The following is a 20,674-nucleotide window of genomic DNA, read 5'->3' as shown; positions in this document are numbered from 1 at the left end:
CCGTCTGGGCCGGCAGCCTTACAAGGGTTAACACGCTTAAATAGCTTACTTACATCGGCCACGGAGAATGAGAGCCCACAGTCCTTGGGAGTGGGGCGCGTCGGTGGCACTGTGTTATCCTCCAAGCGGGCAGAGGTGTTTAGCTTGTCCGGGAGCAAGACGTCGGTGTCAGCGATGTGGCTGGTTTTCCCTTTGTAATCCTTGATTGTCTGTAGACCATGCCACATACGTATCATGTCTGAGCCGTTAAATTGCGACTCCACTTTGTCTCTGTACTGACGTTTTGCCTGTTTGATTGCCTTACGGAGGGAATAAATACACTGTATTGAACCATATTGCCAGTCACCTTGCCATGGTTAAATGTGGTGGTTCGCTCTTTCAGTTTTGCGCGAATGCTGCCATCCATCTACGGTTTCTGGTTTGGGTAGGTATTAATTGTCACAGTGGGAACAACATCCCCTATACACTTCCTGATAAAGTCAGTCAGCGTGTCTGTGTATACGTCAATGTTGTTCTCAGAGGCTACCCGGAACGTATCCCAGTCCGCGTGATTAAAAAAATCTGGAAGCATGGATTCCAATTGGTCAGACCAGCATTGAATAGACCATAGCATGGGTACTTCCTGTTTGAGTTTCTGCCTACAGGAAGGGAGGAGCAAAATGGAGTTGTGATCTGATTTGCCAAAGGGAGGCTGGGGGAGGGCCTTGTAAGCATCTCGAAAGGGGTAGAAGCAGTGGTTGAATGTTTTTCCAGAGCGAGTACTACTGTAAATGTGTTGATTGAATTTTGGTAGCATTTTCCTCAGATTTGCTTTGTTAAAATCCCCAGCTACAATAAATGCTGGCTCAGGATATGGGGTTTTCAGTTTACATAAAGTCCAATGTAGTTCCTTGAGGTCCGTCTTGGTATTGGCTTGAGGGGGAATGAATATACACGGATGTGACTGTAACTGAAGATAATTATCTTGGGAGTTAATACGGTCAGCATTTGATTGTGAGGTTTTATCGGTTGGGTGAACAAAAGGACTTGAATTTCTGTATGTTATCGCAATCACACCATGAGTGGTTAATCATGAAACATACACCAATGCCTTTCTTCTTCCCAGAGAGTTCTTTATTCCTGTCTGTATTGAGAACCCAGCTGTCTGTCTGGACGGGGACAGTATATCCCGAGAGAGCCATGATTCTGTGAAACAGAGTATGTTACAGTCCCTGATGTCTCTCTTGAAGGAGATCCTTGCCCTGAGCTCGTCTATTTTATTGTCCAGAGACTGAACATTAGCGAGTACTATACTCGGAAGCGGTGGATGGTTTGCACGCATCCTGAGTCAGACTAGAAGTCCACTCTGAATACCTCTTCTCCGCTGGCGGCGTCTTGGAGCAGCCTCTGGGATAAGTTCATTTGCCTTGGGCGATAAGTTCAATTGCCCTGGGCGGTACAAACAAAGGATCCGATTCGGGAAAGTCGTATTCTTGGTCGTAATGCTGGTGAGTTACCGTTGATCTGATATCCAAAAGTTCTTTCCAGCTGTATGTAATAACACAAAAAAATGTTCTGGGCTAATAATGTAAGAAATAACACACAAAAAAACAAAATAATTGCTTAGGAGCAAGAAGCAGAGCTGCAATCTTGTTGTCGTTGCTGGAGTGCTTAGTGCACTGCTTCTTCTATGTCAAACTCCTTACTAGTCTGCTGTTTCTGTAGCTGTAGTGCTTACCACACTGCTGTTTCTATGCCTAAGCATTTGTCATTGTGCTGTTTCACTAGCTTAGCGTTTAACTTCTGTCTCTGCCTCAGGTCCTCTGCTTCTGATCTAATGATAATGTAATCCACTAGGCTGGATAACTGATTCCCTCTCTGTGTCTGGGTGTCTTTTGTTGTGTGTTGCGTGTGTGTGTGTTTAACTATTCTTGTGGGGACCAGAAGTCTCCACAAGAATAGTAAATGAACAAAAATGTTGTTAGTCCCCACGAGTTCAAATGCTATTTCTAGGGGGTTTGGGGTTATGGTTAGAATTAGTGTAAGGGTTAGAATTACATTAAGGGTCATGGTTAGGAACTAGGGTTTGTTTTAGGGTTAGGTTTAGGAATAAGGTTATGTTTTTGGGTTAAGGTTAGGGTTTGTCCCCACAAGTTTAGCTGTACAAGACTGTGTGTGTGTGTGTGTGTGTGTGTGTGTGTGTGTGTGTGTGTGTGTGTGTGTGTGTGTGTGTGTGTGTGTGTGTGTGTGTGTGTCACTCCCAGCCAGAACGGCAGTAAATAAAGGAGAAACAACAGAGGCAGACACTCACTGATCTCACACTGGTGGAGGGAGGAAACGAAGAGGGAGGAAACGAGGGAGGGGAAAGGGGGAGTGAGAGAGACCGGAGGGATAGAGGGAGGGGGAGGAGAGGAAGAACAGACTGGGGAAGAGAAACAGACACAAAGGAGAAAGGGCACAAAAATAAAATGATGTGTATTGGAGTTCTACTGAGCCTTTTTTAATTGAAACAGCAGTCCTTCCCTCTATTCTACACCTCCATTTAGCTCCCCTCTATGTTTGCTGTCCCTTCTTATATGAGAGAGAGTGTGTATTTCCTGGAGTCTATATCGACTGGGCCGTGAGTTGTGTAATGTTTATCATTTGGCCTTGTTCTCTGGTTCTGTTTTGATGTGATCACTGTCACACATTGATTTTGTCACTAGCTGTGTGGAGTATTGACTGCTGTTATAACCATGTTGTTTATAACTGGTATCTGTACTGTACTCTACACTACACACACACTTGCCCTAGTTCCTCCAGAGTAGATTCTGAATTTTGGAGAAGAGAAGAGGATAAGATGGCAGTGAGCACTTTGCTTTAGCACCATGTAGCGTTCAGCACATCTCTCTCTCTCTGTATGTATGATTAATGAACATTTACACAGCCCTGCCAGTGACACCTGTCCCTCTGCAGAGAGATACTCTCTAAAGTGTGTGTGTTCACAAACACAGTCACCCTTTCACCAGACATGTTTTGTGTGAGTGAATTCCAATGTAGGATGTGTCATATTTTTTTTCTTCTTTTCGGTCAGACAGCGGGACAAACATGGACTTAAAGATCTCTCACTCTCACTCACTCACACTCTCACTCACACTCTCACTCTCACTCAAACACATGTTGCCAAAGCAAGTGAAATAAAAAAATGAACAGTAAACATATAACTTTTTAGGGAAGACACAGATGCAGACAGTGTCAAAGTAACAAAAGTGTATTACTAGAACGGGGGTAGGCAATACGACAGGTCAAGGGCAGGCAGAGGTCAGTAATCCAGATCAGAGTCCAAAAGGTACAGAACAGCAGACAGGCTTAGGGTCAGGGCTGGCAGAATGGTCAAAACTGGGAAAACTAGTAAACAGGAACTGTCTCTCTCGGTGCCTCTTTCTCTCTTTCTGCCTCTCTCTCTCCTTACCTCTCGCTCTCTCTGTGCAGCTAGAGGAGTTGCATTGCCTGCCCACTGAGTTGGGGGTAATGTAGTAATGTTTGGCTAGTCGAGCTGACATTTTCCTGCTGACAGACTCTTTCTGCCTGAGTGCACAGTCTGTTCAAATAACAGAAAAGATAGTGCCGTAACTGAGTGAGCCAAACATTACTAAACACTACATGAGAAGTGATTCACTCTGTTTAGTAGACAGACATGGTTGACGGATGTTATAATATTTATAAGGTTATGAGGTGAAGGATTGTCACATAGAGATTACAATACAATATGAAGAGGACCTAATATATATATATTTCACTCATTCAACCTCACTTGGGTCACTCCAAATTCAAAGGCCTACACTGCCTAAGTCCTCTTCATATTGTATTGTAATCTCTATGTGATAATCCTTCAATTTATAACCTTGTAAATATTATAACATCAGCCGTCAACCATGTCTGTCTACTAAACAGAGTGAATCATATATATATATATATATAGACCTGTTCTAAGTTGTCTTCCTATGTTTTCATATCATGCTGACCCCTCTCTCCCCCCTCTCTCTCCCTTCAGTGAGGTTTGCAGATTGTGGCCTGGGCGACAGGGTTCTGTTGGAGGTGGGCGACGCGGTGGACTTCAGGCTGGGTGAAGATGGCATGGTGTACGCCCGGCACGCCCTCCGTCTTGCGGACAGGAAGAGAGCCTTCCTGGTGGTGCGAGCAAGGGATCAGCAAACCAAGGAGGAGTGGAACACACGCGTTCACCTCCACCTCCGGACAGATGGACAGGGAGAGACAACAGAACACAACAAACAGGTATGGATAAAATAAGAATATCACAATATGGTCATTTAGCAGAAGCTTTTATCTATTCAAGGTGACCCTTCTCATTCCTGGTATAAGCATTTTGGGTTCCATGTAGAAGCCTTTCCACTGAGGTTTCTACATGGAACCCGAAAGGGTTCTACCTGGAACCAAAAAGGCTTCTCCTGTATGGACAGTCAAAGAACCCTTTTTTCTAAGAGTATGGAGAAAATACATGAATAATTATGATGTGGAGATGGAAGTCAGAGGAGCAGTTCATCATAAGAATACATTATACATCACCAGTCGATTAACCAAGTTTCACGACCACTCTTACTTATAAGGATTACTTTTAAGAATCATTCATGTTAAATGTACTAAATAAAAATTCACAGCCCACTCTGTTAACCTTTGATGGCCAGTGAAGTGCTGATATCCACAGAAACAAGGCAGTGCTCGCTACAGTATAGCATGCATCCCAAATGGCACCCTATTCCCAACAGTGGGGGGAAAAAGTATTTGATCCCCTGCTGATTATGTATGTTTGCCCACTTACAAAGAAATGATCAGTCTATAATTTTAATGGTAGGTTTATTTGAACAGTGAGAGACAGAATAACAACAAACATATCCAGAAAAATGCATGTCAAAAATGTTATAAATTGATTTGCATTTTAATGAGGGAAATCAGTATTTGACCCCCTCTCAATCAGAAAGATTTCTGGCTCCCAGGTGTCTTTTATACAGGTAACGAGCTGAGATTAGGAGCACACTCTTAAAGTGAGTGCTCCTAACCACAGCTTGTTACCTGTATAAAAGACACCAGTCCACAGAAGCAATCAATCAGATTCCAAACTCTCCACCATGGCTAAGACCAAAGAGCTCTCCAAGGATGTCAGGGACAAGATTGTAGACCTACACAAGGCTGGAATGGGTTACAAGACCATCGCCAAGCAGCTTGGTGAGAAGGTGACAACATTTGGTGCGATTATTCGCAAATGGAAGAAACACAAAAGAACTGTCAATATCCCTCGGCCTGGGGCTCCATGCAAGATCTCACCCCGTGGAGTTGCAATGATCATGAGAACGGTGAGGAATCAGCCCAGAACTACACGGGAGGATCTTGTCAATGATCTCAAGGCAGCTGGGACCATAGTCACCAAGAAAACAATTGGTAACACACTACGCCGTGAAGGACTGAAATCCTGCAGCGCCCACAAGGTCCCCCTGCTCAAAAATACATATACATGCCCGTCTGAAGTTTGCCAATGAACATTGAATGATTCAGAGGACAACTGGTGAAAGTGTTGTGGTCAGATGAGACCAAAATGGAGCTCTTTGGCATCAACTCAACTCGCCATGTTTGGAGAAGGAGGAATGCTGCCTATGACCCCAAGAACACCATCTCCACCGTCAAACATGGAGGTGGAAACATTATGTTTTAGGGGTGTTTTTCTGCTAAGGGACAACTTCACTGCATCAAATAGACGATAGACGGGGCCATGTACTGTCAAATCTTGGGTGAGAACCTCCTTCCCTCAGCCAGGGCATTGAAAATGGGTCGTGGATGGGTATTCCAGCATGACAATGACCCAAAACACACGGCCAAGGCAACAAAGGAGTGGCTCAAGAAGAAGCACATTAAGGTCCTGGAGTGGCCTAGCCAGTCTCCAGACCTTAATCCCATAGAAAATCTGTGGAGGGAGCTAAAGGTTCGAGTTGCCAAACGTCAGCCTCGAAACCTTAATGACTAGGAGAAGATCTGCAAAGAGGAGTGGGACAAAATCCCTCCTGAGATGTGTGCAAACCTGGTGGCCAACTACAAGAAACGTCTGACCTCTGATTGCCAATAAGGGTTTTGCCACCAAGTGCTAAGTCATGTTTTGCAGTGGGGGTCAAATACTTATTTCCCTCATTAAAATGCAAATCATTTTATAACATTTTTGACATGCATTTTTCTGGATTATTTTGTTGTTATTCTGTCTCTCACTGTTCAAATAAACCTACCATTAAAATTATAGACTGATCATTTCTTTGTAAGTGGGCAAACATACATAATCAGCAGGGGATCAAATACTTTTCCCCCCCACTGTATATAGTGCACTACCGCTATGGGTGCCCTGGTCAAAAGTAGTGCACTATATAGGGAATAAAGTGCCGTTTGGGACACACCCATAGCATCAGGTGCTGCTACCTGCTGTGTGTAAATTAGAGAAAAAAGGTTGTCTCTGTAAGGGGAGACATTAAAGGGCCACTACAGCGACCCGTTCACATCTCCCAGTAAAAATGTTCCCAGAAATAGTGCAGTGCAATATACTTACTGTGTCCATTACAGTCTCCCAGCCTTCTGTGGGAGCAGTGAAAACAATGTGAGAAAAGAAAAAGCTGTTTAAACCACCACCAATATGAATCCTGTGAATAAAAGCTATGAAATTTAACCAGTGGAATGTTGGCCAGCTATTAGTCAGCTAGCTCTCTTAACCTCTCTTGGGTATGTGGGACGTGACCGTCCCACCTGCGGGACGCACTATTCAACAGCCAGTGAAATAGCAGGGCGCTAAATTCAAAACAACAAAAATCTCATTATTCAAATTTCTCAAACATACAACTGTTAAATCCCATTTTAAAGATACACTTCTTCTTAATCCAACCACATTGTCTGATTTCAAAAAGGCTTTACGGCGAAAGCATAACATTAGATTTGTCACAGAAGTTGTCATTTTGTTGAAGGGAGGACCAAGGCGCAGCGGGTATGTGGATACTCATATTCTTTAATGAAAAAACACGCAGAGCATCCACAGTGAAAAAACAATAAATGATACTCACGACAAGAACAGTTTTGCAGGCTATCAAACGCAGTGCAAAAACAACTACCCACAACCCCAAAGAAAAACACACACTACTATATAGGACTCCCAATCAAAGGCAACTCAACACACCTGCCTTCAATTGGGAGTCCAATCACCAACACAACACTTAACACACAAAAACCCTGCCACGTCCTGACCAAAACGAATACAATTGCTCCCTCTGCTGGTCAGGACGTGACAAGATTATGTTACCACATCACCTTGACAAGAAAATCCACATAGCCATTTTCCAAGCAAGGAGAGGCGTCACAAAAACCAGAAATACAGCTAAAATGAATCACTAACCTTTGATGATCTTCATCAGATGGCACTCATAGGACTTCATGTTACACAATACATTTATGTTTTGCTCGATAAAGTTCATATTTATATCCAAAAAAAAACATTTTACATTGGCGTGTAATGTTCAGAAATGTTTTGCCTCCCAAAACTTCCAGTGAATGAGCACATCAATTTGCAGAAATACTCATCATAAACATTGATAAAATATTAAACTGTAATTCAAAGAATTATAGATACACCTCTCCTTAATGCAACCGCTGTGTCAGATTTCAAAAAAACTTTACAGCGAAAGCACACTTTGCAATAATCTGAGTACAGCGTTCAGACACAAAACCAAACCCGCCTTTTTGTGGAGTCAATAAAACTCAGAAATAATATTATAAATATTCACTTACCTTTGATGATCTTCATCAGAATGGACTCCCAGGTATCCCAGGTCCACAATAAATGTTTGTTTTGTTCGATAAAGTCCATCATTTATGACCAAATACCTCCTTTTTGTTCGTGTGTTCAGTCGCGCGCAAAATGTGACGACGAAAAGTCAAAAAAAGTTATATTTACGTTTGTAGAAATATGTCAAACGATGTATAGCCTCAATCTTTAGGATGTTTTTAACATAAATCTTCAGTAATATTCCAACCGGACAATTCCAATGTCTTCAGAAAAGAAAAGGAACACAGCTCACACTCACGTGAGCGTGTGCCTCTGAGCTCATGTAATTTCCTCACTCATCTGACTCCAGGCCCTCTTGTTCGCTCCATATTCACAGTAGAAGCATGAAACAACGTTCTAAAGACTGTTGACATCTAGTGGAAGCCTTAGGAAGTGCAAAATGAACCTTAAGTCACTGTATAGGCAATAGGCAATCACTTGAAAAAACTACAACCCTCAGATTTCCCACTTCCTGGTTGGATGTTTCTCAGGTTTTTGCCAACCATTTGAGTTCTGTTATACTCACAGACATCATTCAAACAGTTTTAGAAACTTCAGAGTGTTTTCTATCCACATCCACTAATGATATGCATATCCTACCTTCTGAGCCTGAGTAGCAGGCAGTTTAATTTGGGCACGCCTTTCATCCGGACGTCAAAATACTGCCCCCTACCCTAGAGAAGTTAACAGACGGATGGAGCAGAAAACTCTGAGAAAAGGGAGGGAGGGATGAAGGAGAGGGAGAGAGAGTTTAGCGAGAGGGAGAGAAAAATATGGAGTGAGATTTGGGGGAAGGAAGCAGGAGAGAGAGAAGGATGGGGATAGATGTATACAGAAATAGAAAAATAGAGATGGAGGGATAGAGATGGAGGGGTATAGATGGAGGGATAGAGATGGAGGGGTAGAGATGAAGGGATAGAGAAAGGGGATGTGATGTCTAATAGAGATCCTATTAAATTACGTGGGTAATTAACTAAGTATTTGAATTCCTAATTCTATAGCTAAAGGGTTGTATTCAGATTCAGATTAGAGTGTGGTGGAAACTAAACTGCATTCCTAGGCTGCAAATACATTTGAGGTAAACACACACAGCCCAGGATGGTGATTGATCAGGTCCTCAGTAATGATAGCCGTAATCCAGCTCTCTGGAGTGAGTCACCAGGCCACACCCCCTAGAGACCTCTGGGACATAAACTGTGTGTGTGTGTGTGTGTGTGTGTGTGAGAGAGAGAGAGAGAGATTTTGTTTTTGTGTGTTTCTTTTCTTCCTGGTGTTTTTCTGGAATAACTTCTTGATGTGGGTGGGTTTGTCCGAGATATCTATCTGTTTGTCTATATTTTTGTCTGTGTCTGTATATTGGTGTGTAACATGTTTTTCTCTGCAGGTGAACTCCAGTGATGCAGCTGTGATCATGTTTCCATGGCGTAGGGTGGTCGTCAGGGGTGATGGATCTCTGAGGCGGGTAAAGAGGGACTGGGTCATCCCCCCCATCAACGTCCCTGAGAACTCACGAGGACAGTTCCCAGAGGAACTAGTCAGGGTACGACACACACACAGTTCAAAGGACACATTTCACACACATTTCCCAGGCGGGCTAATCAAGAGAAGACAAACACACTGTCATGCAAAGTCTGTCATTTGGCCACTAGCTCAGAGTATGTGTGTGTGTGTGTGTGTGTGTGTGTGTGTGTGTGTGTGTGTGTGTGTGTGTGTGTGTGTGTGTGTGTGTGTGTGTGTGTGTGTGTGTGTGTGTGTAAATGTACAGTGTATGTGTGTAGCACTCACTATTTCCTCCTAACACAATCTTCTGGTATGATATTTATATTAGAATGTGTGGAGAGACAGGTGGTTCTGGTCATTCTGGTGATGTATACATGCTGTCTGTACTGTATAACCTATGTATGGTGTTGAGCTAAACATGTTTTAAATAAAAGTGTGGTTGTGTAACTGTATCTAAAGTGGGAATATCTCTCTCTCCCTCTCTCTTGCTCTCCCTCTCTCTCTCTTTCCTCCTGTGGTCTAGATCCGGTCGGACCGTGATAAGAACCGTCTCCTCCGGTACAGTGTGACTGGACCCGGTGCTGATCAGCCTCCGACCGGGATCTTCATCATCAACCCTATCTCTGGTCAGCTCTCTGTGACCAAACCCCTCGACCGCGAACACATCTCCAACTTCCATGTAAGTGTGTAGTAGGGGGTTGCAAAATTCTGCTAACTTTCCCAGGTTTCCCAGAAATCCTGGTTGGAAGATTCACTGAATCAGGAGGGAATCCTACATAGAGGATCTCTCTGACCACATTCTTTGCTGGTGTATGTAAAACAAATGTAAAATGTCACTCTTGAGGTAGTTGGACAGGAAACATCAGTCTGAGAATGCTACCTTTGATCTGCAGTACACAAACAGGCACACACACACACACACACACACACACACACACACACACACACACACACACACACACACACACACACACACACACACATAAGCAACTCTGGCTATATCTGCAGGCAGGACATTTGCATGAAGGGTGGGGTTCCCTCATGAATATTCATACTGTGTGATGTAGTTGTCAGAGTCACTGAAGCTCTGTGATGAATATATTCATGAGCTGTTGCCGTGGCATTACTGGAGACTGGGCATAGGGAGCAGCACACACAGTATAGCAGCTATGAGACAGAGTACAGGGGGAGGGTACTGTTACAGCAGTATATTATGGCAGCTACTCCTCCCTGCCTAGCGGTAGGCTTCTCTAACATGGCTGTTTTGGGACAGGTACTGGGGGAGGGTACTCTGCTTTTTCCCTGTAGTGCTCTCTTGTTAGAGAGCAGTAGTTGAAAGGCCCTAGGAGAGAAACACTTTAGGGTCTTTAGGTCCACCCTTGAGAGGCCAAGGGTACACTAACCTCAGTAAATGGCCCCATTCCAATCCCAATTCCTCACACCCTTCCCCTCTCTCTGCGCTCAAAATTTTGCCTTCTGAAGTGTAAGCAATATGTATGGCGTTCACTCACTGCTCTAGAACGTAGCGAAATATGGGGTGCTGCTGAATGTATGTCTCAACCTAGTTTTCTTTAGCCTATGTCATTATGAATCACATACAGTTAATTATTAGATTGTTTTCTACAATATTAGAACCTTAATATTCTTGTACTTAACAGTGTTAATTAAATAGGAATGTTAGTTTGTGACCATTGCTAGTTTAGACAACGCAGCTCTTGGTTGCATCTCTTCCATATTTTGGTGTTGGGAGGTGGTAACATTAGGAGGCGTTTCCGTGCTTCAGACCAATCAAAATCAACTTGATACCTCGTAATTTTCATCTCCAGATCCGTGGCTTTCTATTCCTCTAACCCTGAACAATCAATCTTGAGAGGGGTCATTTCTATGGTAATTTAAAGGGAAAGACTCAGAAATTCTAATTTCCGGGAGAGTAGATATTGAAATTCAGTCGGTTAGCTTTGTTAATTCATATACACTACCGTTCAAAAGTTTGGGGTCACTTAGAAATGTCCTTGTTTTTGAAAGAAAATCACATTTTTTGTCCATTCAAATAAAATTGATCAGAAATACAGTGTAGACATTGTTAATGTTGTAAATGACTATTGTAGCTGGAAACGACTGATTTTCTATGGAATATCTACATAGGCGTACAGAGGCCCATTATCAGCAACCATCACTCCTGTGTTCCAATGGCATGTTGTGTTAGCTAATCCAAGTTTATCATTTTAAAAGGCCAATTGATCATTAGAAAACCCTTTTGCAATTATGTTAGCACAGCTGAAAACTGTTGTCCTGTTTAAAGAAGCAATAAAACTGTCCTTCTTTAGACTAGTTGAGTATGTGGAGCATCAGCATTTGTGAGTTCGATTACAGGCTCAAAATGGCCAGAAACAAAGTACTTTCTTCTGAAACTCGTCAGTCTATTCTTGTTCTGAGAAATGAAGGCTATTCCGTACGAGATTTTGCCAAGAAACTGAAGATCTCGTACAATGCTGTGTACTACCCCCTTTGCAGAACAGCGCAAACTGGCTCTAACCATTCCCTAACCGTGTCCTAACCCTGATCCTGTATCTGACCACCTAGCTGCGAGCCCATGCCATGTCATTCCCTAACTGTGTCCTAACCCAGATATTGTATCTGACCATCTAGCTGTGAGCCCACGCCATGTCATTCCCTAACTGTATCCTAACCCAGATATTGTATCTGACCATCTAGCTGTGAGCCCACGCCATGTCATTCCCTAACTGTATCCTAACCCAGATCTTGTATCTGACCATCTAGCTGTGAGCCCATGCCATGTCATTCCCTAACTGTATCCTAACCCAGATCTTGTATCTGACCATCTAGCTGTGAGCCCATGCCATGTCATTCCCTAACTGTATCCTAACCCAGATCTTGTATCTGACATCTAGCTGTGAGCCCATGCCATGTCATTCCCTAACTGTATCCTAACCCAGATCTTGTATCTGACCATCTAGCTGTGAGCCCATGCCATGTCATTCCCTAACTGTATCCTAACCCAGATCTTGTATCTGACATCTAGCTGTGAGCCCATGCCATGTCATTCCCTAACTGTATCCTAACCCAGATCTTGTATCTGACCATCTAGCTGTGAGCCCATGCCATGTCATTCCCTAACTGTATCCTAACCCAGATCTTGTATCTGACCATCTAGCTGTGAGCCCATGCCATGTCATTCCCTAACTGTATCCTAACCCAGATCTTGTATCTGACCATCTAGCTGTGAGCCCATGCCATGTCATTCCCTAACTGTATCCTAACCCAGATCTTGTATCTGACCATCTAGCTGTGAGCCCATGCCATGTCATTCCCTAACTGTATCCTAACCCAGATCTTGTATCTGACCATCTAGCTGTGAGCCCATGCCATGTCATTCCCTAACTGTATCCTAACCCAGATCTTGTATCTGACCATCTAGCTGTGAGCCCATGCCATGTCATTCCCTAACTGTATCCTAACCCAGATCTTGTATCTGACCATCTAGCTGTGAGCCCATGCCATGTCATTCCCTAACTGTATCCTAACCCAGATCTTGTATCTGACCATCTAGCTGTGAGCCCATGCCATGTCATTCCCTAACTGTATCCTAACCCAGATCTTGTATCTGACCATCTAGCTGTGAGCCCATGCCATGTCATTCCCTAACCGTGTCCTAACCCTGATCCTCTATCTGACAATTTAGCTGCGAGCCCATGCTGTGGACCTGAATGGGAACCAGATAGAGAACCCCATAGACATTGTCATCAATGTCATAGACATGAACGACAACAGACCAGAGTTCACACACACCATCTACAACGGATCAGTACCAGAGGGCTCCAAACCAGGTAACAACACACACTCACACACATACACATGCACGCACACAAACACACAGTACATTTTTTATTGACTGCTTGGTTTGCATTCCCAGGGTCCTTTGTGATGACAGTGACATCAGTGGACAAGGACGACCCTAAAACAGCCAATGGGATGCTCCGATACAAGATTATATCTCAGAACCCTGAGAGTCCTTCTTCCAACATGTTCACCATCAACAACAAGACAGGAGGCATCATCACCGTAGCAGCAGGCCTCGACAGAGAGGTGGGTGGGTGTGTGTGCGTGTGATGTGTATCAATGTGTACACTGTAAAAATAAATATCCAGTTGTTTCTACCGTACTGGCACCCTCCTGTAAGATACTGTACTTCAGAGTTTATTTGGAATTAACGGTAACATACTGTAACTTATTTTACAGTAATGTACAGGTAACTTACAGGCAGCCAGTGAATTACTGTAAAAACAGCAGGACTTAAAAAAAAAAAATCTTTACAGTGAATGAGTTTGTGTTTATATACTGACTGTCTATGTTATTCTCTGTAATATGAACCTGTCCCCTCTTGTCTTCCTCCTTCCAGAAAGTGCCTCAGTACACACTGATAATCCAGGCTACTGACATGGAGGGGAACCCCACCTATGGCTTGTCTAACACAGCTACAGCTATCATCAGGATCACTGACGTCAATGATAACCCCCCAGAGTTCACCGCTGACACAGTAAGTCACAGACAGACAGACAGACAGACACACAGACACAGTACAAATACACACGCACACAATACTTTCTTTCTCACACAAAGAACACCACAGAAACAATCTTTCAACAACAAAAAAACAAATATATATATATATATATTTTTTTTTTTACTTTTTATTATTTATTACAGAAAACACAAGGAAGGGGTAACATTAAAGTATTAGAACATGATGGACAAACAATACAGCATCAAGACACTATCAAACATGTATCAGTCTTTCCGCAACAGAGCTATCCTTATGTGTGAGGGTGCGTGTGCATGATAGTGATATAAAATTTATGTCATAGTTTCCTTTTTCATGATCACAATCTTGTGAAACCTGAACCCTCCAAGATCCCCCCACAGTTCCCCAATAGCTGTCCCTCAACCATTCGAGACCCCTCCCACAGTCCCCCCCGGAAGAAAAAAAATAAAAAATACAATTAATTCCATTCCCCACCCCCAAGAACCCCCCAATGCATCAATAACCAAGAGAATGAACTAAAGAGAAAAAAGCAAACAACAATGCAAAAAAATTTAATAATAATAATACATTTAAAACAAAAGACATGAAGGACAACTGAAATCATAACAGCAACTGTATATGTTTGTGTGCATGTCTGGCATTATTACATGTATGCGTGTGTTCTTGTATGGGTTTATTTGAATGAGAGTGTGTGTATATGCATGTGTACAAACACCTGCACGGCATCAGCCTCAGGCAAACCGGCATTAGTTCTAAAAACACTGCCACTTAGTGTCATTCAAATGTACTTTTATTATGTTTTGTTTTGACTTTTTTTCCCCTTTATCTTTTGACCATCATTCTCTCTCACACACAGCAACTCCACTCACACTTGTCTCCAATTCCACATACCAACCCTCAGCTTCCCTCAGCCCATCCCATCTATCTCTGCTGGCCACCCACTTCGTGTTTCTACGCAACACATATCTTCCAACTATGCTATGATGTTTAACGTACAATTTCAATCTATCTAATCGAATAGAATCTACAGATTGCGTGTTGAAGATAAATACTTTTACTTAGAGTATATTAGTAATTGACTGACCCGGTCTTTCCAGATCTCCTAACAGTACTAATTCTAGGGTCAATTTTAGATCAATGCTATGCATTTTCAGACATTCCTGAATCTGAGACCAGAAACAGGCTACCTGAGGGCAATACCAAAATAAATGGTCTATTGATTATGTATCCTCACAACAAAATCTGCAGAGCTTCGATGATTTTATGCCCCAAATATTCAACATTTTGTTGGTGGCAAGAATTCTATATAATAATTTTAGCTGAAAAGCACAAAGTCTTGAATCTACCTGAGGGCAATACCAGTGGGGGAAAAAAGTATTTGATCCCCTGCTGATTTTGTACGTTTGCCCACTGACAAAGAAAGGATCAGTCTATAATTTTAATGGTAGGTTTATTTGAACAGTAAGAGACAGGAGAACAACAAAAATATCCAGAAACACGCATGTCAAAAAGTTATAAAATGATTTGCATTTTAATGAGGGAAATAAGTATTTGACCCCTCTGCAAAACATGACTTAGTACTTGGTGGCAAAACCCTTGTTGGCAATCAGAGGTCAGACGTTTCTTGTAGTTGGCCACCAGGTGTGCACACATGTCAGGAGGCATTTTCTCCCACTCCTCTTTGCAGATCTTCTCCAAGTCATTAAGGTTTCGAGGCTGACGTTTGGCAACTCGAACCTTCAGCTCCCTCCACAGATTTTCTATGGGATTAAGGTCTGGAGACTGGCTAGGCCACTCCAGGACCTTAATGTGCTTCTTCTTGAGCCACTCCTTTGTTGCCTTGGCCGTGTGTTTTGGGTCATTGTCATGCTGGAATACCCATCCACGAGCCATTTTCAATGCCCTGGCTGAGGGAAGGAGGTTTTCACCCAAGATTTGACGGTACATGGCCCAGTCCATCATCCCTTTGATGCGGTGGTTGTCCTGTCCCTTTAGCAGAAAAACACCCCCAAAGCATAATATTTCAACCTCCATGTTTGACGGTGGAGATGGTGTTCTTGGGGTCATAGGCAGCATTCCTCCTCCTCCAAACACGGCGAGTTGAGTTGATGTCAAAGAGCTCCATTTTGGTCTCATCTGACCACAACACTTTCACCAGTTGTCCTCTGAGTCATTCAGATGTTCATTGGCAGACTTCAGATGGGCCTGTATATGTATTCTTGAGCAGCGACCTTGCAGGCGCTGCAGGATTTCAGTCCTTCACGGCGTAGTGTGTTACCAATTGTTTTCTTGGTGACTATGGTCCCAGCTGCCTTGAGATCGTTGACAAGATCCTCCCGTGTAGTTCTGGGCTGATTCCTCACCGTTCTCATGATCATTGCAACTCCACAAGGTGAGATCTTGCATGGAGCCCCAGGCCGAGGGATATTGACAGTTCTTTTATGTTTCTTCCATTTGCGAATAATCGCACCCAATGTTGCCACCTTCTCACCAAGCTGCTTGGCGATGGTCTTGTAGCCCATTCCAGCCTTGTGTAGGTCTACAATCTTGTCCCTGACATCCTTGGAGAGCTCTGTGGTCTTGGCCATGGTGGAGAGTTTGTAATCTGATTGATTGATTGCTTCTGTGGACAGGTGTCTTTTTTACAGGTAACAAGCTGCGGTTAGGAGCACTCCCTTTAAGAGTGTGCTCTTAATCTCAGCTCGTTACCTGTATAAAAGACACCTGGGAGCCAGAAATCTTTCTGATTGAGAGGGGGTCAAATACTTATTTCCCTCATTAAAATGCAAATCAATTTATACAATTTTTGACATGTGTTTTTCTGGATATTTTTGTTGTTATTCTGTCTCTCACTGTTCAAATAAACCTACCATTAAAATTATAGACTGATACTTTCTTTATCAGTGGGCAAACGTACAAAATCTGCAGGGGATCAAATACTTTTTCCCCCCACTGTATATGTTTCATGATGTTATATTATTTCTAGTAGTTGTCATATATTATCTCCAATGTATCGTCCATGTAAAAAAACCTGTCTGATCAGGATGAACAATACCTGATAAACCCTTTTAATTCTGAGTGCTATGCATTTTTCTAGTATTTTTGCATCACAACATTGAAGTGTAAGGGGCCTCCAGTTTTTTAGATAGACTGGGTCTTTATATTTGCCATCTGGGTCTTGTTTTAATAATAGAGAAATCAGACCTTTCTGCTGAGTACCTGACAGACTACCATTTCCATAGGAGTAGTTAAAACAATCTAACAATGGAGCTTTTAGTATATCAAAAAATACTTGATATACCTCTACCGGTATGCCATCAAGCCCTGGGGTTTTTCCAGACTGAAAGGATTTAATAGCCTCTAAAAGTTCTTCCTCTGTAATTTGGCCTTTGCACTGGTCTTTCTGTACATTTGTTAATTTTCCATTTTATATATTATTTGGAAAGAATTCCTTACCGTAATCTTCATTCAGTGGGAGAGGATGAGACCGAAAAGAGAACATCTGCCTAAAATAATTAGCTTCCTCTTTTAAAATATAATTTGGAGAATCATAGATGACTCCGTCTTCAGTAACAAGTTTCTGCAAATTATTTTTGTTAGCTTTCCTGTATTGGAGATTCAGGAAGAATTGTGTGCATTTTTCTCCATATTCCATCCAGTTTGCTTTATTTTTGTAATAGATTACATTAGATCGTTCTTGAATAAGTTCCTCAAGTTCTTTTTGTTTTTCTTCTAACTTATTTTGTATCTCTGTAGTATCGTTTTTATTGCTATCTACCTGTACTATTAGATCATGGATTTCCCTTGTTAGTCTTGTCTCTTAGCCAGAAACTGCTTTTTTATTATTGATGAATATTGAATTGAATGACCCCTGAAGGTACATTTATTTAATGGTATCCCAAACAATAAGGGGATTTGCTGAACCTATATTATACTGGAAAAATTCAGCTATAAATTATTTTGTCTTAGTTAAAAATAAGTTGTCCTCCAGTAAACTTTGATTAAATTTCCAATATCCCCGTCCACATGGAAAATCTATAAGAGTTATTTAAATGCCGATTAGATGATGATCCGATCGCATTCTGTCTCCTATTAAAACTTTTTTAGCCTTTGATGCATGAGAGAAAGAGACAAGAATGTAGTCAAGACGTTGATTAAGTCTCCTCCATGTCTATCTCACTAGGTCAGGGTTTTTTAGTCTCCAAATATCCACTATTTCTAATGTGTCCATAATATTTGTGATTTCCTTAAGGGCACGGTGATGATAGTTTGTAGAGTGATTACCATTACGGTCCATTGAGATACTTAACACTGTGTTATAGTCTCCTACCATAATGATTAGATCATTTGTTGCCTGTAAGTTCAATAAATTGGTATAAATGTTTTCGAAGAAGTGTGGATCATCCTGAGTTGGACCATATAGATTAATGAGCCAAATCTCTTTTTTGTCCACGTTCATATTCAAAAGGATCCACCTTCCTTGCCAATCATTCCTCATTATTTGCACATTCAGATCAACATTTTTGTTAATTAATATCATCACACCCTTTGAGTTCCTTTGTCCATGACAGAGAATTATTTCACCACCCCATTCCTTTTTCCACGCGACTTCATCTAAGGGTGTAGAGTGAGTTTCCTGTATATGTTATATTCCTTTTCTTTTAGCCATGTAAAGACTGATATATTTTTAATCTCTCACTCCCTCATCACTCTCTCCCTGCCCCTCCCTCTGTAGTTTTATGGAGATGTGCATGAGAACCGTGTGAATGTGATCGTAGCTAACCTGACAGTGACAGATAAGGACCAGCCCCATACTGCATCCTGGAGGACTGTGTACAGGATCACCGCTGGAGACCCCACTGGACGCTTCTCCATCCCCACTGACCCCACCACCAATGAGGGACTGGTCACTGTGGTCAAGGTAGGACACAGCACATATACATACATACATACAGTCCAGACTGTACATACAGCACACAGATACACACATCACATATATTGTACACGGGCTATGCACACAACATGTACCTCTCTGTATATTTATGTACACACAGAGACAGATGCTGGACATACAAACAACACACAGATAAACACACACATTATAACGGCTAATCACAGGAGCTTGGTGGAATCTTAATTGGGGAGGAAGGGCTCGTGGTAACGGCTGGAGGGGAATAAGTGGAATGGTATCAAATACATCAAACACATGGTTTCAATGTTAAATAAAGGCTAATTATTTATTTATTTTTATTACAAAAAATGTGTTTGATGCCATTTATTTTCCTCCGTTCCAGCCATTATTATGAGTCGTCCTCCCATCAGCAGGCTCCACTGCGGCTAACGTATGTCTATCTGGCCAATAAACTGTATATCTGTATATATGAGTGTGGCTAACTGGTGTGTATTTACATGTTTACGTGTCTCTCCATCTCCAGCCCATAGACTATGAGGTGAGTCGTTCCTTTGTGTTGACGGTGCTGGCTGAGAATGAGGTTGCCCTGGCCCGTGGTATCCACCTGCCCCGTCAGTCCACTGCTACCGTGTCTGTACGCATTGCAGATGTCAACGAGAGCCCAGACTTCTCCCCCAACCCTAAAGCCATCAAACTAGAGGAGGGGCTACCGGCCGGCTCGCTACTCACCACCTTCACAGCACAGGACCCTGACAGATACATGCAGCAGAACATACGGTACGGAGAGGAGAGAGAGAGAGGGGGCAGTATTGCAGGGTTGCTCATGTTAGCTGATAATATGTTTTATGATGTTTTATATGTGTTGAATGTGTACGTTTCAAATGCATTAGAGTGTCATGTTACTTCCTATTGTAATTGTGTTCTCTTGTCCTTTTGGTTGATTTCCAGGTATTCAAAGCTGTTTGACCCTGCTAATTGGTTGGAGATAGACCCTGTAAATGGGCGGATCTCCACAATCGCTGTGCTGGACAGAGAGTCTCCCTATGTGAAGAATAACCTCTACAACATCACCTTTATGGCCTCTGACAATGGTGAGTTGTGTGTGTGTGTGTACGCCTATACTCTTTTTAGAGTTTCCTGTGTTTATAGTTGTGTTTAATGTGGGAGGATGGGGGATGGGGCTAAATCTTACTATTCACATTAATTCAATGAAATTACAATCCATTCAGTCTGAATCACTTTCTTGGCATGATAATACAAATATTTTGTTGCCAAAATCCCCCCAAAATTCTAAGACAATCTCATATGACAATGGCAGGACTACTTCAGAAAATTATATGTATACGGATGAGCATACAAACTAGTGCTCTAATACACATTCTCTAAAAACACTCTCTCCCGGTCAAATGCACACACACACACACACACACACACACATACACCACAGAGCCCCTGCTGTGTCTTAGCTTAATTCTGACTGAGCTCTTCATTGTGCTTTTGCCAAATACACACGCACACCCTCCTGCTCACACACATGTACGCACGCACACACACACACACACGCACACACACACACACACACACACACACACACACACACACACACACACACACACACACACACACACACACACACACACACACACACACACACACACTAACTAACAAACACACACACACACACACACACAGGCAGATGTGTGCCTCAGACAGCCTCCCTAACATACTGATCTCTCTCTTCCTCATTCCCTTACTCACTCTCCTAGTGTGTTGAATCACATGTTTCTCTCATTGCATCTCTTATTTAGAAGAGGTCAGATGTAGCTGTTGATGGGGTGTTGTTTTGAGAAGTCTGGGTGTGGTGTAATATTAT

The 20,674-nt window shown here is 42.5% G+C and overlaps 1 protein-coding gene across 2 annotated transcripts in view; it reads left to right on the top strand.

Moving 5' to 3' along the window:
* Positions 1-20,674, top strand: part of cdh2 (cadherin 2, type 1, N-cadherin (neuronal)) — a 70,043-nt gene that overhangs the window by 34,965 nt on the left and 14,404 nt on the right. For both annotated transcript variants that reach the window (XM_014123187.2, XM_045687745.1), the window contains 9 exons: positions 4,013-4,254; positions 9,210-9,365; positions 9,849-10,004; positions 13,029-13,173; positions 13,260-13,432; positions 13,746-13,883; positions 18,625-18,810; positions 19,325-19,578; positions 19,750-19,892. In XM_014123187.2, the coding sequence (XP_013978662.1) occupies positions 4,013-4,254; positions 9,210-9,365; positions 9,849-10,004; positions 13,029-13,173; positions 13,260-13,432; positions 13,746-13,883; positions 18,625-18,810; positions 19,325-19,578; positions 19,750-19,892 (1,593 nt within the window). The remainder of the gene's footprint in view (positions 1-4,012; positions 4,255-9,209; positions 9,366-9,848; positions 10,005-13,028; positions 13,174-13,259; positions 13,433-13,745; positions 13,884-18,624; positions 18,811-19,324; positions 19,579-19,749; positions 19,893-20,674) is intronic.

This window comes from Salmo salar, chromosome ssa10 (genome assembly GCF_905237065.1).
Source record: "Salmo salar chromosome ssa10, Ssal_v3.1, whole genome shotgun sequence".
Classification (NCBI taxonomy): domain Eukaryota; kingdom Metazoa; phylum Chordata; class Actinopteri; order Salmoniformes; family Salmonidae; genus Salmo; species Salmo salar.
The sequence above is the reverse complement of the archived record's forward strand: the minus strand, read 5'-3'. Positions and strand labels throughout refer to the sequence as shown.